The 15,465-nt window shown below is 35.9% G+C and overlaps 1 protein-coding gene across 1 annotated transcript; it reads left to right on the top strand.

The window, feature by feature from the left end:
• The first annotated feature begins 2,664 nt into the window (after positions 1-2,664).
• On the top strand, positions 2,665-15,130 carry LOC142340699 (prolyl 3-hydroxylase OGFOD1-like). The gene is made up of 4 exons (XM_075391395.1): positions 2,665-3,802; positions 5,264-5,582; positions 7,430-7,633; positions 14,658-15,130. Exons 1-4 carry the CDS (start codon positions 3,175-3,177, stop codon positions 15,061-15,063), a joined length of 1,557 nt encoding a protein of 518 aa, XP_075247510.1. The 5' UTR covers positions 2,665-3,174; the 3' UTR covers positions 15,064-15,130.
• Positions 15,131-15,465: the final 335 nt, after the last annotated feature.

Here is a 15,465-nt window from a genome sequence, read left to right as displayed (position 1 = left end):
ACTGTTTAAATTGATGCTGAGGGTTTACCACTTTCCAATCTCAAAGTGGTTGTCTAATATCAAAAGGCACGAAAGGACAAATGTCCCCTTCGTAAGTGTTCGCTTTTCAAATGTAGACCGGTAACTCCAAGTATCATTTGGTGTCTAACTTTTTCTGATAGCATCTGAGAATTCGGGATTTACAGGACTGGAAATAATTTCTGATGAGATTGTCGAGCAGAAGTTTTATTCGTTCGCAAAAATGCTCTATATAGATATGATTGATCAACCATAAACCTGGACGTCTTCAATTTGTTCTGAGAAGAATCCGTTGCTCTATAGGTAACCAGTGTAGTTTTTGATTATTTCGATTTAACATTTTGCTGATTAAATACTTTTAAATCCCAGCGCAAATTTGGCGAAATAATTGAGTTTTCCGATTTTTTTCTCATTCAACTGATGGTATATAGAATTGCAATAATCCAGGCTAGGAAGAAGACGTTACAAGTTCTTTTCAATAGCCGCCCTCATCTTCTCAACTGGCTATTATAGCGCTCCTGTTTTTTACAATTCAAAGAATTTGAATTGTATTGGGGCGCTGTCTTTTTTTTTAAGATCTGTTCACACATTTTCATGATTTTTGAAGTCAAATTGGAGTAGTGATTTTGGTCACGCCGAAACAGGAAGTGGAGCAAAAAAGCGAGTGCTTTTGCGGCGTGAAATTTTTTTGCTCTAATTTTAAAGTAGAGTGAGAAAACGGTTAGTTCGCTTTCTCGCTAGTGTTTTTTTGTTCACATGGGGCAATTTCACTTTGATTTTTACTGTTTTTTTCGATTTTTGGATCGGATTTTTTTCTAAATGGTTTTCTCAATCCATTCATAGTCCGTTCAAGGTCTAGTTTTCTGTTTAGTCAATGAAAATTCTTTGAATTGTGCGTCAGGACTTGTCCTGCTATGTTTTTTTACTTCGTCAAATTTTTTTTCGCTTTACCATTTTGGCGCTTTTTCGAACTTTTGCATGAAATCTTTTTGACTTCTCTGGGCTAGTTTCTCTTTTCTCTCATTCTGCTAGAAGTGAATTTGAACATCAGTTGCTCAGCAAAGCAATTCAAAATGAACGGAGTCAGTATAAAAAATTGAAGTCAGAAATAGAAACGGGATAAACCCATAAAGCCCAATTTTAGATGCCCGCTATTTGAACGTCGGTCCTATAAGTCTTAGTTGCCATCTCTTATGCTTATTGGTATTGATAGTAGCACCTGTGGCCTCTCTCTAAGAAACAGAAGTAAGTTCAACCACGAAATGCCATCAAAATAAATCGGACTTAAAAAATGTTTTTGTAGAAAATTTTTCTTCAATATCTTCTATTCTTTCAATCCCAATCATGCTTATTGGAATCAACGGCGGCTATTTTCCGGCAATCTGCCGGTTATGTTTGTTGTTTTTCACATAAGAACTTTTGAATAGAATGAAAATTTTGTAGTTGCGGATCACACTCTGCAAACTTAGTTCTCCTGTTTAGCAAAAGTCGGCTTGTTATCTAAAAGAGTTCCCAATAGGTTTTTTAAAATTTCGATGGTGTCAATAAGTGTCAATGACCCGAACATTAGAATTAGGATTGTAAAAAATTGGATGTTTTAACATTGCTGCTGATTTAATTTCAACCTGCGCATAACATCCATGGTTTGTTTCTCAATAAAAACAAAAGGAAGTAAGATAGATCTCTAATTTATTGATAAATTGACTACCCATCGGCATAAATGTGAATTTGCACTATCTACACATGAAAAGATGATGTTGGTGCTGAAATGAAATGCTAAAAAATGTGGCCGCAAAATTGAACCGCGTGGAACTCCTGCCTCGCTGTGAAAGCATTCTGACCTGCTCCTTGTCAACTGTGCCTCTCAAGTCAATATTTTGCAGTTAACTATCAGCAACTTGAAATACTCGCCGATAAAAGCCAAACTTGTTTCTCAGTTTTTATTAACATTCCAAAATTGGTCATATCAACTCCTGACGTCAAATAACAAAAGTACTAGTTTCTTTTTTGCTTTCTATCACATACTTGAGGCAAAAATATAGTTACTGTTTCACTTTGATGACACAGATGATAGGCCACCACATTGTGTCGGTTATATTTTTGACGCGCCTGCTTCCCGAAAAATTTATCGGTTAAGTCAAAATAACAGTTTAGCATAAAGATGCTACCGCCGCTTAAATCTCCGGGAAACGCTTGAGCCTGTTTTTTGTTTATTCTTCTCCGTTTTTCAGCTACTTTTTTTAGTTTTTCAAATTGTTCAATTTGTTGCAGCTCCTTTACGATATGCTATCGTCTGTGCAGGAACTATATTTCAATTATTGTTAATGGTGATAACTGATTTTTCTCAGGGTTTTCCTACTTCGGTCCACAACTGGTCTCAAATAGTTTTATAAAGTACTTTTTTTTATCTTTTTTCTAAAATTTTGTAAGTTTCTGAATTTAATGAAAAAAAAAAATAAAATTTCATCTTTTCCGTTTGTTCATTATGTAAAGATAGCTCATGCTGATGAGGTTGCAAATAATGTGCCCCCACTAAGCTGACTGGGGGAGGTGACACAAACCGATGCAGAAGATTGGAAGTAGATTCAACCGTACGTAGGCATTTTGCCTTTTGTGGCTTTTATCTGAAGTTCACCCCATTCTTTTGGTTCAGATAATTTCGTTTCGGATTATTCTTGATTAGTGCTTTTGCATACTTGACATTTTCGAAGACTTTCTGCCTCTGCAGTGAGTTCAAAATGTGTCATAAAGTATCAAAATTGTTACGGTCGCATTGTTCAAATGAACAATGCATTACCCTCAATTTTAACAATTTAAGTTAATTAATAAAGTACCCAACAATTGAAAACTCAACTTGAAAACGTGCTCGCATTCTCTATTTTGGGTCCTGACTGGAATCGTTCTTTCAATCTGCAGTGTGGGAGGCGGAAGCGTATCGCGCACTGCGCCATCTGCTCTACGCTTACAAAAAAATTCACATCTTGTAATTATAGTTTATTTTAGAAAATTTGACTGATGGAAAATTAGGAGAATGTGTTAATTATTTTGAATATAGCATCAGGTCTGAGATTGGCCTAGAAATTGTGTTACAATCAAATTTAATGTTCTAGAATTGTGAACTTATCGATCCGAGGCCAAACGATCGATTGTGACACGATGACTGATACCAATCAATTATTTTCAAGGCTCACTGCAATCAAGCACTGCGTCTCTGGAAACGTTGATTATACAGACTGTACAGTAACTTTGCAGAATGAACCGTTTCGTCATGTCATGCTTCATAAACTTCTTGATGAACAGTTTTACATGAACTTGAAAAATGAGTTGTTGCAGCTTAAATTTTACCCTAAGGAGTGTGACCTTTTCAAGTTGAGACAATCTTGCGATCTTGGAAATATCGGATTAATTGACGACGATGCTGATGATGATGATGATGATGATGACGATGATGATCTTGAAAGTTTGAAATTATTTGTTCAATTTCTAAAAATTGATTTGAAGTCTTGGATCTGTTCAGTTTTTGACATCCAGCTTACTGATGAAGTTAACGTGTCTGGCTCCATTTATAACCAGACTGATTATTTGTTATGCCACGACGATAAACTGGAAGGAAGGAAAATTGCGTTTATTTACTATTTGGTTGATGAAGACTGGAATGGTTGGAAAGACGGGGGCAATTTGAGATTGTTCAGCTGTTTTGGGGAAAATTTCACACCGCGACAAGAGCCCTGTAAAATTATTTCACCCTCTTCCAATACTTTTGTCATGTTCGAAGTCGTACCAGGTAGGCAGACATTTTCTCTTAAACTGGCCTTTTTTAGTCATTGCTCTTTCAGTTCTGCAATTTTTCTCTGGTAACCCCCCCCCCCGCCATTGTGTACACTATATTTTTGCACCCCCAAAAATAAGTTTGTGATCCAAAATTTACACCTGGCTTTTATTATTAATTGCTCTCAAACAAAGTTTGTAGCAATTAATTTAGGCCTGTCGGTCTTTCTGCGATTTTTCGCTTGACCGATTTTTCGTCTGGACCATTTAACTTTTCGTCCTCAAAAACGGGATGAAGAGGTAGCGCCCAGCGGGCAATAAGTTCTCTTAGAGCCCTTCAGCTCACTAGTCTGCGAGTATGCGATTCACAGAAACTGATTTGGAGACTTAAACTTATGGTGTGAAGGGCAGTTCTTAGAGGTTGCCCCCCACACCTCGCCCCCCCCCCCCGCAACACCCCACCCCCCTTCACATCACCCCCTTTCTCACCCCCTCCCCTAATCAACACCCCTGCACATCTTTCAGGCCGTAAGGGCCCCATGCAGCTAACTACTGACAAAGCTAACCGCTCGCCGGTCGTTTGAGAGCAATTCGCCCGACGTCAGTCGGTTATGTTTAATACAGTGGCGCAACATATTCCGAAAAGATGAGCCTACGCCAAGCTTTTGGAAACAAAAAGGAAATAAACTTGGAAAATGTATAAACCTGAATAATTCTGCTCAAAAATGAAAGCTCAATTGAACCATATAGCGCGTTCATTTATTTGTGATCTTCATTAGGTGTACTTTAGGCGACAGCTGATGAATATGACTAAAACATGCTAAATTAAGCTGAAATTTGGCTGGTGTAACACTTACTGTTGAAAGTTGAAAGTCTGATAATCTCTAAAGAAAACTACTCAACGTCGTGCATATCATAATCAACGAACTGATAATTATTTTGGGCTATTTTTACCCAATCACAACAGGCTTAGGTTATGACAGAATGCACAAAGTGACCAATTTGGTGCCGCCGTTTTGCTTAAGAATTATCTTGGCAGCGGTTTTTGAGAGTAGTTCATCGCAGAAAATTTGATATATCGCTAAAAGTTGTCCGATTTGGTACCAAATTATATACAGTTTGACTTAATCATCTCCAAATTAGACCCAAAAGGATAAAAAGGATGAGTAGACTGTAATTGTGCAAATATCAAAACATCTGAATTTATGTCAAAGTACAACCCCCTACCCCTCAACCCCAATAAGCGCGTCAGAGAAACCTGCTCCATGGGTGACAAACACTTCTGGTTTTATTTGATTCTATAAATTTTCTTTAGCAGTTTGATATTCTTTTTTGTTGGGTTTTAAATGCAACAGCTAGTTCTCACTTATAAAAGCCCATACCGATAAGCAAAATGAACATTTATTCACATTGACTTATGAAAACAATTTTTTTATCATTGGGAAAAGTCAAGATAAGTAGAGATCGTATTTTTCAGGCTCCTATCACGATGTTAGTGAAGTTCTGACCAATAGATCTCCTCGACTGGCATTGTCCGGATGGTTCCATACAGCAAACAGTTTCAAACGAAGTGATGAAATCACAGATCCTGTTCCGTCTGCTCACAAAATGTGCAGAGATCTCGATTTAGATCAGTTTGTACCGTGGGTGAACGATTCTTACGTTGATCAGACTGATATTGATCGAATTCTGCGGATTAGACAAGCATTCGAAGATGAGAGTATTTTGGAGCTCAATGATTTTTTCACGTCCGAATGGATTGAAGCTGTTTTTAATACTAAAGAAAAGTGGTTCAGGTGAGTTATCTGTTTTGTCAAATTTTATTGTAATAGCTGCAAAGCTATAGCTGGGGCTATTATTGGCCTTCTCTTCTGTTTTTACAATTCAAAGAAATTTTACAATTTTGAATTGTGCAATTTTGAATTTGAATTTTATTGGAGCTCTCGAAGAGGCGTTATGTTTTCCTATTTTTCTGTTAAGCTCAGGGGGATCTTTTCTGTTTCCCCTAGCCCTATGTAGCTGGTATTTTTGCACCCCTAAGTTTAAAGTTTTTCCTCAATTCCAACGCCCTGCTTATTTTTCAGTACTACCCTAATGACTGAGAGAAATGAAAGCACTTTTACAACCGTTCAGTGCAATTCTAGTAGTCAAAAACTTCAAGAATTTGTTAAGCGTTAAAGTTAAGCGTTCATCCATGCATTGCTTGTATATTGACATGCAAAGTAACTTGATTAAGTATCACTACAAGTGGGGCGTGCAAAAATCCGTGGGGGGGGGGCTATAAGGATACGTCCAGGAAGTGAATAAAGTTTGGAAAACTTGTTCCGGTAAACAAATTTGAGCGGAAAAGAAAGATACAGGTTATCTTGATCATGCATTGCTTTTCAAACGGAACGAGAGGTGCAAAATAATTTTTCTTTAAGTAAGCAAATTTTTTTGTTTTTTAAGCTGTTTTCTCTGCTTTTCAAGCTGTTTTCTCTTTGTCTAAAATGTTGTCTTAAAGATTATTTTACACAAGTTTAATTTTCAGGTTGTTTTAAAGGTTTTTGGTAAGTAAAAAGAGTTTTACGCTAATTTGAATGTTCCCCATTTTTTTCCCGGTTTTCAGGCAGTTTTTGGCCCATTTTAGTGTTCTGTTGCTTTTACTTGTAACTGAGTTTAAGTGTAATGCTCGCAGACAGTTTCTATTAAAAATTAAATAAGGGACTTTGGGTACCAATTAAATTTTTTCGTTGAATTTTGACAAATTTGACCAAAAAAATGAGTTGTTTGTGTGCTTATTTTGGCTTGTCCTTCTCGATTGCTTGAATAAATATTTTGTTTGTATTTGTACTTGTACAAATTTGAAACGTCCTTGTACAAATTGAAAACGAAAATCAATTTTTGTAATTTTCTGGATTAATTTACTTTTTCTTTTGTTATTTCAATCAAGGTTATTTTCTCTTCTTTGATGCTTCCTGCCCTCAATAACTGGTTTTTTGAAAGGCTGGTGTTTAAGTGAAGACGTCTTCGAGTCGATTCCGGAAGCCTTCCGGCTGTGTTTTTCAAAGTCTTTTCACTCATTTTGATGATTTTTCTAGTTGAATTGATGTAATGATTTTGGTCCAAAGGAAGTGGAGCAAAAAAAGTGAGTGGTTTTGTCGCGTGCATTTTTTTCTCTCTTATTCGAAGTAGAGTGCGAAAACGGTGTTTGAGCGAAACATGGCTTTCTCGGTTGTGGTTTTCTGTTCACGTGCGGAGAAACGTCTCCGTGAAGTTTAACGCTGTTCACGATAATTTTTTTCGATTTTTATTATCTTTTTGAGACTGCAGATCTACGAAGCTATTGCGGCTATTTTGTGGCAATCTGCCGGCAGCTATGTTATGATTTTGCTCAAATTATATCAACATAGTTCAAACTTGTGATTAGGTTTTGACCCTGCAATTTTTGGATTCCCTCAAAATGTTATTTGCTACACGGAAATTCAACTGCTCACAAAAGTCACTCAAATCCTGCAGAAATCACTTGACTAAAGGTGCGATTGTTTAGCAGATTTTACCGGGATAGTTTAAAAAGTGCCTCACGCGATAATACTATTTTGTCACTTGATTTTCTCACTTGATAATACTCTTTTTTTCCGACATCAATTAATTCCAATTTCAGGTTGCCAGCAAATCAGTGCCCAGTGTTTGCCAGGTACAAGCGTCTGGATGAAAAGTCTGGTCTATTTGGTCTTCTGTTGGGATTGATGAGACATGAGATGATGTTTGCTCTTTTGTGTCAACTGACGGGAGTTGATTTACACCCTGACTCCACAGCCCTTCTCTCCTTTGGAGAAGAACAAACGCCTCAGCGTTGCGGAGAATTGTGAATATTTTTTGGATCTTTTTAATTGCTCTCAAACGAAGTTTGTAGCAATTATATTAGTCCTGTCGGTCTCTTTTTTATGCGATTTTTCGCTTGACCGATTTTTCGTCTGACGCTTTTGACTTTTCGTCCTCAAAAACGGGATAAACAGGTAGCGCCCAGCGGGCATTAAGTGCTCTTAGAGACTTTCAGCTCTGTTTCAGCTCAAAGGTGAAGGGCGGTTCTTAGAGGTTGCCGACACTCCCACTGTTGACCCCCCCCCCCCCCCACCGCGCTGTTGCCCCCCACCCCACTGTTGCCCCCACCCCACTGTTGCCCACCCCCTCCCCATCAGATCGCCGGTGTACACCCCCGCCTCCCGTGGCTAGGCTACCGATGAACAACCGAAAAACACGCAACCTTATACTAATTTTCACTTTCACAAGTTTTTTCAAGTTTTTTGAAAATTTTTGTCATTTTTTGGGTTTTTTCAGCCCTAGGTGTCAAGAAACCTCATCTAGAGTTTTATATTAGGTTGCTGCATAGTTTCTGGTGGTAGTGGAATGGTTTCAACATTTTGACATCACGAAGTTTAGCCCTTTTTTTGACAAAACGTGCAGATTTTTCCAATTTGTTTAACATTTGTTTTTTATTATCCACTTTTTTGCGGAGGCAGGGGCCAGGAAACGTCTTTAAGGGTTTGATATCAAGTTACTGAAACAATTTTTTTTGCCATGGAATAGCTTTCAATTTTTTAATATGACAAATTTGATCATTTTTTTATGATGAAGTTTGCATTTTTTTAAAGTTTTTGTTGAGTTTTAGGTTTCTCAAGACTCGAGAAACCTCCTCTAGGGTTCAAAAGTAGGTACTATATAATTTCTAAATGTATTGAATTGTTTTTCCAGATTTCAACACCATGAATTTCAGAATTTTTTTGACAAAAACTTCAATTTTTAAAACTTTTTTAAACATTTATTATCAGTTTATTATCGCTATTATTAGTTTATTTGTCATTATTATCATTTAGTCAGGTTTTTTAGCCTAACAGAAAATCTCCGTTAAGGTTTGATAATGAGTTACTGAAAATTGTTTGTTGGCCATGGATTAGTTACAACTTTTATCACAATTTTTAGCAGTTTTTTTTGCAACTTGTAATTTTCAAGTTTTTTGAATTTTTTTTCACGTTTGTTTGTTTCTCCAGCCTCAACAGCCACATAACCTCCTGTAGAGTTTGAGCTTAGGTTACTGCATAGCTTCTAGATGTAACGAAGGTTTTTCAAGATTTTAAGATCAGCTTTTAAAGTTATTTGCAATTTTTTCAAGTTTTGTGAATCTTTTTGAACTTTTTTTTTCTATCAGAAGCTGTCGCATAGTTTCTAAATTCATGGAATGGTTATAAATATTTTAATGACTCCAGCTTTTGCACTTTTTTTAAAAATTTTCAATTTTCAAAAAATTATTATCATGTCCAAGTTTATGGATGTTTTTGAGCCAGTAAAACTAATTAAAGCTCGAAATAGTGATACTGGATATTCTCATGAGACATTGAAATGGTTTTGAAGAAATTAATGTCTTGAATTCTAGCAAGATTTTGTTAAAAATTGCGATTGTTTTCAAAGTTTTTGGGTGTTTTTTTACTTTTCGGAGTTTAACTATCATTACCGGCCAACGAAGTTTTTCAAGTCTTGGAGATGGGTTACTTGACATAAATCAGGAGAGAAAAAATAGTTTTGAATATTTTCACTGAGAAATCTCGAAGCTTTTCTTTTAAATTTAACAATATGTTTTCCATTTGATTTGTTTATTAACAAAGCTAGAAAACTAAAAGCTGAAGAGTCGAATTAAGCTAGCGCTAGGTTCAAACGAAGTTTGTAGCATTTATATTAGTCTTTTCGGTCTTTTTTATGCGATTTTTCGCTTGACCAATTTTTCGTCTGACGCTTTTCACTTTTCGTCCTCAAAAACGGGATAAACAGGAAGCGCCCAACGGGCATGAAGTGCTCTTAGAGTTTTTCAGCTCTGTTTCAGCTCAAACTGTTTTGGAGGCCCACCCCCTCCCCATCAGATCCCCGATGTACGTTCCCCCGCCTCCCGTGGCTACTGACGAACAACCGATTGTTAAAAACACGCAACTTTATACTAATTTTCACGTGCTTGAAAATTCTTCAAGTGTCTTGAAAATTTTGGTCAGTTTTTTAGCCCTAGGTGTAAAGAAACCTCCTCTAGGATTTTATATTAGGTTACTGCATAGTTTCTGGTGGTAGTGGAATGGTTTCAACATTTTAACATCACGAATTTTAGTTTTTTTGTCAAAACGTGCAGATTTTTCCAATTTTTTTTGACATTCATTTTTTTAATTATCCACTTCTTTGCTGACGCAGGGGCCAGGAAACGTCTTTAAGGGTTTGACAGTAAGTTACTGAAACAGTTTTATTTGCCATGGAATAGCTTTCAATTTTTTAATATGACAAATTTCATCATTTTTTAATGATGAAAATTGCATTTTTTTAAGTTTTTGTTGGGTTTTAGGTTTCTCCAGCCTCAAGCCTCGAGAAACCTCCTCTAGGGTTTAAAAGTAGGTACTATATGATTTCCAAATGTAATGAATTGTTTTTTCCAGATTTCACCACCACGAATTTCAGAATTTTTTTTTACAGAATTTGCAATTTTTAATTTTTCAACGTTTATTGTCAGTTTTTTATCGCTATTATCAGTTTGTCATTATTGTCATTTATTCAGGTTTTTCAGCCTAACAGAAAATTTCCGTTAAGGTTTGATAATGAGTTACTGAAAAATGTTTTTTGGCCATGGATTAGTTACAATTTTTATCACAAATTTTATTCCTTGTAATTGTTTTTCAAGTTTTTTGAAATTTTTTGTCATTTTTTTGGTTTCTCCAACCTCAACAGCCACATAACCTCCTCTAGAGTTTGAGCTGAGGTTACTGCTTAGCTTCTGAATGTAATGGAAGGTTTTTCATGATCTTAAGATCAGCTATTTGAAAAAATATTTGCAATTTGTTCAAGTTTTTTAAATCTTTTTGACTTTTTTTATCATTTCTTTCCTAGAGACCTCCTCCAAGGCTTCATCAAAAGCTGTTGCATAGTTTCTAGATTCATGGAATGGTTATCAATATTTTAATGACCCCAGCTTTAGCACTCTTTTGAATTTTTTTTTAGTTTTCGAAAAATTATCATCATGTCCATGTTTATGGATGTTTTTGAGCCAGAAAAACAATTAAAGCTCGAAATAGTGATACTGGATATTCTCATGAGACATTGAAATGGTTTTGAAGAAAATGTCTTGACTTTTAGCAAGATTTTGTTAAAAATTGCGATTGTTTTCAAAGTTTTTGATTGTTTTTGTCCTTTTCTGGGTTTAACTATCCTTACTGGCCAACGAAGTTTTTCAAGTCTTGCAGATGGGTTACTTGACATAAATCAGGAGAGAAAAAATAGTTTTGAATATTTTCACTGAGAAATCTCGAAGCTTTTCTTTTAAATTTCACAATATTTGGCAAATTTTTTGAATATGTTTTCTATTTGATTTGTTTATTAACAAAGCTAGAAAACTAAAAGTTGAAGAGTCGAATTAAGCTAGCGCTAGGTTCAATAAGCCAATAAACATGGCTGGCTACTGACGAAGCCAACCGCTCGCCGGTCGTTTGTGAGCAATTCGCCCGACGTTAGTCGGTTTTGTTTATAGCTGCGAAGCTGTAAGCTGAGTGGAGCTATATTGCTGTGCTCTTGGTTTTTTACAATGCAAAGAATTTGAATTGTATTGGGGCGCTGTCTTTTTTTAAAGATCTGTTCACACATTTTCATGATTTTTGAAGTCAAATTGGAGTGGTGGTTTTGGTCACGCCGAAACAGGAAGTGAAGCGAAAAAGCGAGTGATTTTGCGGCGTGAAATTTTTTTGCTCTAAATTTAAAGTAGAGTGAGAAAACGGTGTTTGAACAAAAATTCGCTTTCTCGCTAGTGATTTTTTGTTCACATGCGGCAATTTCACTTTGATTTTTACTGTTTTTTCGATTTTTTGGATCGGATTTATTTCTAAATGGTTTTCCCAATCCATTCATAGTCCGTTCTTGGTCTAGTTTTCTGTTTAGTCAATGAAAATTCTTTGAATTGTACGTCAGGACTTGTCCTGCTATGTTTTTTTGTTTCGTCGTCTGACGCTCTTTTTCGTTTTACATTTGTTCTCACAGCAAAGCTGAAAAAGTCAAATTTTCTGAATGACTTCTTCCTCTCACTAACGGCATTTGCGCGCGTGACGTCATTTCTTACTCGCTTTAGCAAAAGTTTTTAGGCTATTTGCGTGATTAGATTTTGATCATACGTGACTTACCTCACTCAATAAAATGACTTTTGCACTTTAAAACTTAAGTTTAGTTTGAATTTGTTTAAGGTCAAAGGAACTCATTTGTGCAGTAAAGGTCCCTAATAAGAGGCTTCTGCGGAATGAATTTTAACAAGCTTTATTAATTTATCGCTGAATGTTTTTTACTTTTTTTGAGTTTTTTGAGCGGCGCCGATTTTTTCAATTTAGATCTGTATCTGTTTCTATCTCTTTTATATGGCACGCAGGTCTATTCTTTCGCAGCTATTCCGGCAATCTGCCGGCTATGTTTAAATACTTTTAAATCCAGCGCAAATTCGGCGAAATAATTGAGTTTTCCGATTTTTTTCTCATTCAACTGATGGTATATAGAATTGCAATAATCCAGGCTAGAAAGAAGACGTTACAAGTTCTTTTCAATAGCCGCCCTCATCTTCTCAACTGGCTATTATAGCGCTCCTATTTTTTACAATTCAAAGAATTTGAATTGTATTGGGGCGCTGTCTTTTTTTTTAAGATCTGTTCATGATTTTTGAAGTCAAATTGGAGTAGTGATTTTGGTCACGCCGAAACAGGAAGTGGAGCGAAAAAGCGAGTGCTTTTGCGGCGTGAAATTTTTTTGCTCTAAATTTAAAGTAGAGCGAGAAAACGGTGTTTGAACAAAAATTCGCTTTCTCGCTAGTGGTTTTTTGTTCACATGCGGCAATTTCACTTTACAGTTTTTTCGATTTTTTGGATCGGATTTATTTCTAAATGGTTTTCCCAATCCATTCATAGTCCGTTCTTGGTCTAGTTTTCTGTTTAGTCAATGAAAATTCTTTGAATTGTACGTCAGGACTTGTCCTGCTATGTTTTTTTGTTTCGTCGTCTGACGCTCTTTTTTCGTTTTACATTTGTTCTCACAGCAAAGCTGAAAAAGTCAAATTTTCTGAATGACTTCTTCCTCTCACTAACGGCATTTGCGCGCGTGACGTCATTTCTTACTCGCTTTAGCAAAAGTTACTAGGTTATTTGCGTGATTAGATTTTGATCATACGTGACTTACCTCACTCAATAAAATGACCTTTGCACTTTAAAACTTAAGTTTAGTTTGAATTTGTTTAAGGTCAAAGGAACTCATTTGTGCAGTAAAGGTCCCTAATAAGAGGCTTCTGCGGAATGAATTTTAACAATCTTTATTAATTTATCGCTGAATGTTTTTTTACTTTTTTGAGTTTTTTGAGCGGCGCCGATTTTTTCAATTTAGATCTGTATCTGTTTCTATCTCTTTTATATGGCACGCAGGTCTATTCTTTCGTAGCTATTCCGGCAATCTGCCGGCTATGTTTAAATACTTTTAAATCCAGCGCAAATTCGGCGAAATAATTGAGTTTTCCGATTTTTTTCTCATTCAACTGACGGTATATAGAATTGCAATAATCCAGGCTAGAAAGAAGACGTTACAAGTTCTTTTCAATAGCCGCCCTCATCTTCTCAACTGGCTATTATAGCGCTCCTATTTTTTACAATTCAAAGAATTTGAATTGTATTGGGGCGCTGTCTTTTAAGATCTGTTCACACATTTTCATGATTTTTGAAGTCAAATAGGAGCAGTGATTTTGGTCACGCCAAAACAGGAATTGGAGCAAAAAAGCGAGTGGTTTTGCGGCGTGAATTTTTTTCCCCTCTAATTTTAAAGTAGAGTGAGAAAACGGTTAGTTCGCTTCTCGCTAGTGTTTTTTTGTTCACATGGGGCAACTTCACTTTGATTTTTACTGTTTTTTTTACTTTTAGGATCGGATTTTTTTCTAAATGGTTTTTCCATTCCATTCATAGTTCGTTCTAGGCCTAGATTTTTGTTTCAACCAAATTTCCATTCCTCGCTAGTGGTTTTTTGTCCACATGCGGCATTTTGACATTGATTTTCTGTTTTTTTTTATTTTTTTATCTGATTTTTTCAGAAATGGTTTTCCCAATTCATTCATAGTCAGTTCTAGATCTAGTTTTCTGTTTAGCCAATGAAACTTCCTTGAATTTTACTTCAGGACTTGTCCTGCTGTTTTTTTTTTGTTTCGTCGTCTGGTGCTCTTTTTCGTTTTCAATTTCACACAACAAAGCTGAAATAGTCAAGTTTTCTAAATTACTTCTTCCTCTCACTAACGGCGTTTGCGCGCGTGACGTCATTTTTCACCCTCTTTATCAAAAATTTTTTGCGTGAATAGATTTCGATCACAAGTGACTTACCTCACTCAATAAAATGGCTTTTGCACTTTAAAACTTAAGTTCAATTTGAATTTGTTTAAGGTCAAAGGAATTCTTATGTGCAGTAAAGGTCCCTAATAAGAGGCTTCTGCGGTATGAATTTTAAGAAGCTTTATTTATTTATCGCTGTATGTTTGTTACATAGTTTTTTGAGCGGCGTCGATTTTTCAATTTAGATCTGCCTCTGTTTCTATCTCTATACGCCACGCAGGTCTATTTTTTCGCAGCTATTCCGGTAATCTGCGGCTATGTTCCGGTATTGATTGGATCCGCTTTTTCTGACACCGACTTTGAATGATGTTATTTGCTGGGAATAATGCTTTCATTCCGGGTTTCACTTAAGCCGCTTTGCAGCTTTTTTTCCAAAAGCTATTATAAGAGCCACAGTCTCGTTACTGTGTCGCTGTTACATTTGAGGCACCGTATAAGTTAGTTATATCCTAAACTATTGTTCTGTTCCAGATCGTACTGCTGTGAGTTTGAGCTGAGAAAAATAGAAAAAGGATTTTACTCGATTCTAACAGACAGGCACAAATCTCAAAAATCGCCCAACTTATCCAACGGCAAAATGATCAACGGAACAACAAAACACGAGAACGCGAATTTTAAGGAAGAGGATGATGGTTTTTCACTCTATTTACATTCATTTTTCCTTCCCAAGGGTACTTGGGACGAGACGTGGGGTGGATTTGTGGTTTATGTTGATGAAGAAGGTGAAGAAATTCAAAGAATTATTCCAAAACACAATTGTTTGACTCTGGCTTATGTTGATAGTGAAACTAAATCTTTTCTGAAATATGTGAATGGTTGTGCTGGGAACAATGTTTACTATCATTTGATTGGTAGATTTTATGTTGATACTGAATAAAAGATTTATAAGAAGTTTTATAAATAAAAAAAGATTTATAAGAGAGCAATTTAATGTAAATTAAGTGCATGAGATAAGCTTGACATTAAACTCAACTTTTTTAATTGCTCTGGAACGAAATTTAAAGCAATTATTAGAAACGTGTTCGTCTTTTTTACACCAATTTTTGCTTGACCGTTTTTGCGCTTTGTTCCAGTACATTCTTTGATTTATTGAGTGATTTTTTGCAATTTTATTCTTTTTTGAGTGACCTAAAATGCTCTCGTTCTGAAGTCAAAAGCAATATTTAGCTATAAAAAATCAAAGAAATTACTGAGTGCTTAAGATGTTTGACTGCCAAGATGTCATAAGGGCAGTAATTTGAACCCATGAAACATTTCTAAGTTAAACCCCCTCTAAATT

The sequence above is a fragment of the Convolutriloba macropyga genome, chromosome 6 (assembly GCF_964194025.1).
Source record: "Convolutriloba macropyga chromosome 6, txConMacr16.3, whole genome shotgun sequence".
In the NCBI taxonomy this organism is placed as follows: Eukaryota; Metazoa; Xenacoelomorpha; order Acoela; family Convolutidae; genus Convolutriloba; species Convolutriloba macropyga.
This window is presented reverse-complemented; position numbering and strand designations above follow the sequence as displayed.

Coding starts and splice junctions, on each gene's coding strand:
- LOC142340699 (XM_075391395.1), top strand. CDS start 3,175: ATGACTGATACCAATCAATTATTTTCAAGGCTCACTGCAATCAAGCAC. Junction 3,803..5,263: donor CATGTTCGAAGTCGTACCAG/GTAGGCAGACAT, acceptor CGTATTTTTCAG/GCTCCTATCACGATGTTAGT. Junction 7,634..14,657: donor CCTCAGCGTTGCGGAGAATT/GTGAATATTTTT, acceptor GTTCTGTTCCAG/ATCGTACTGCTGTGAGTTTG.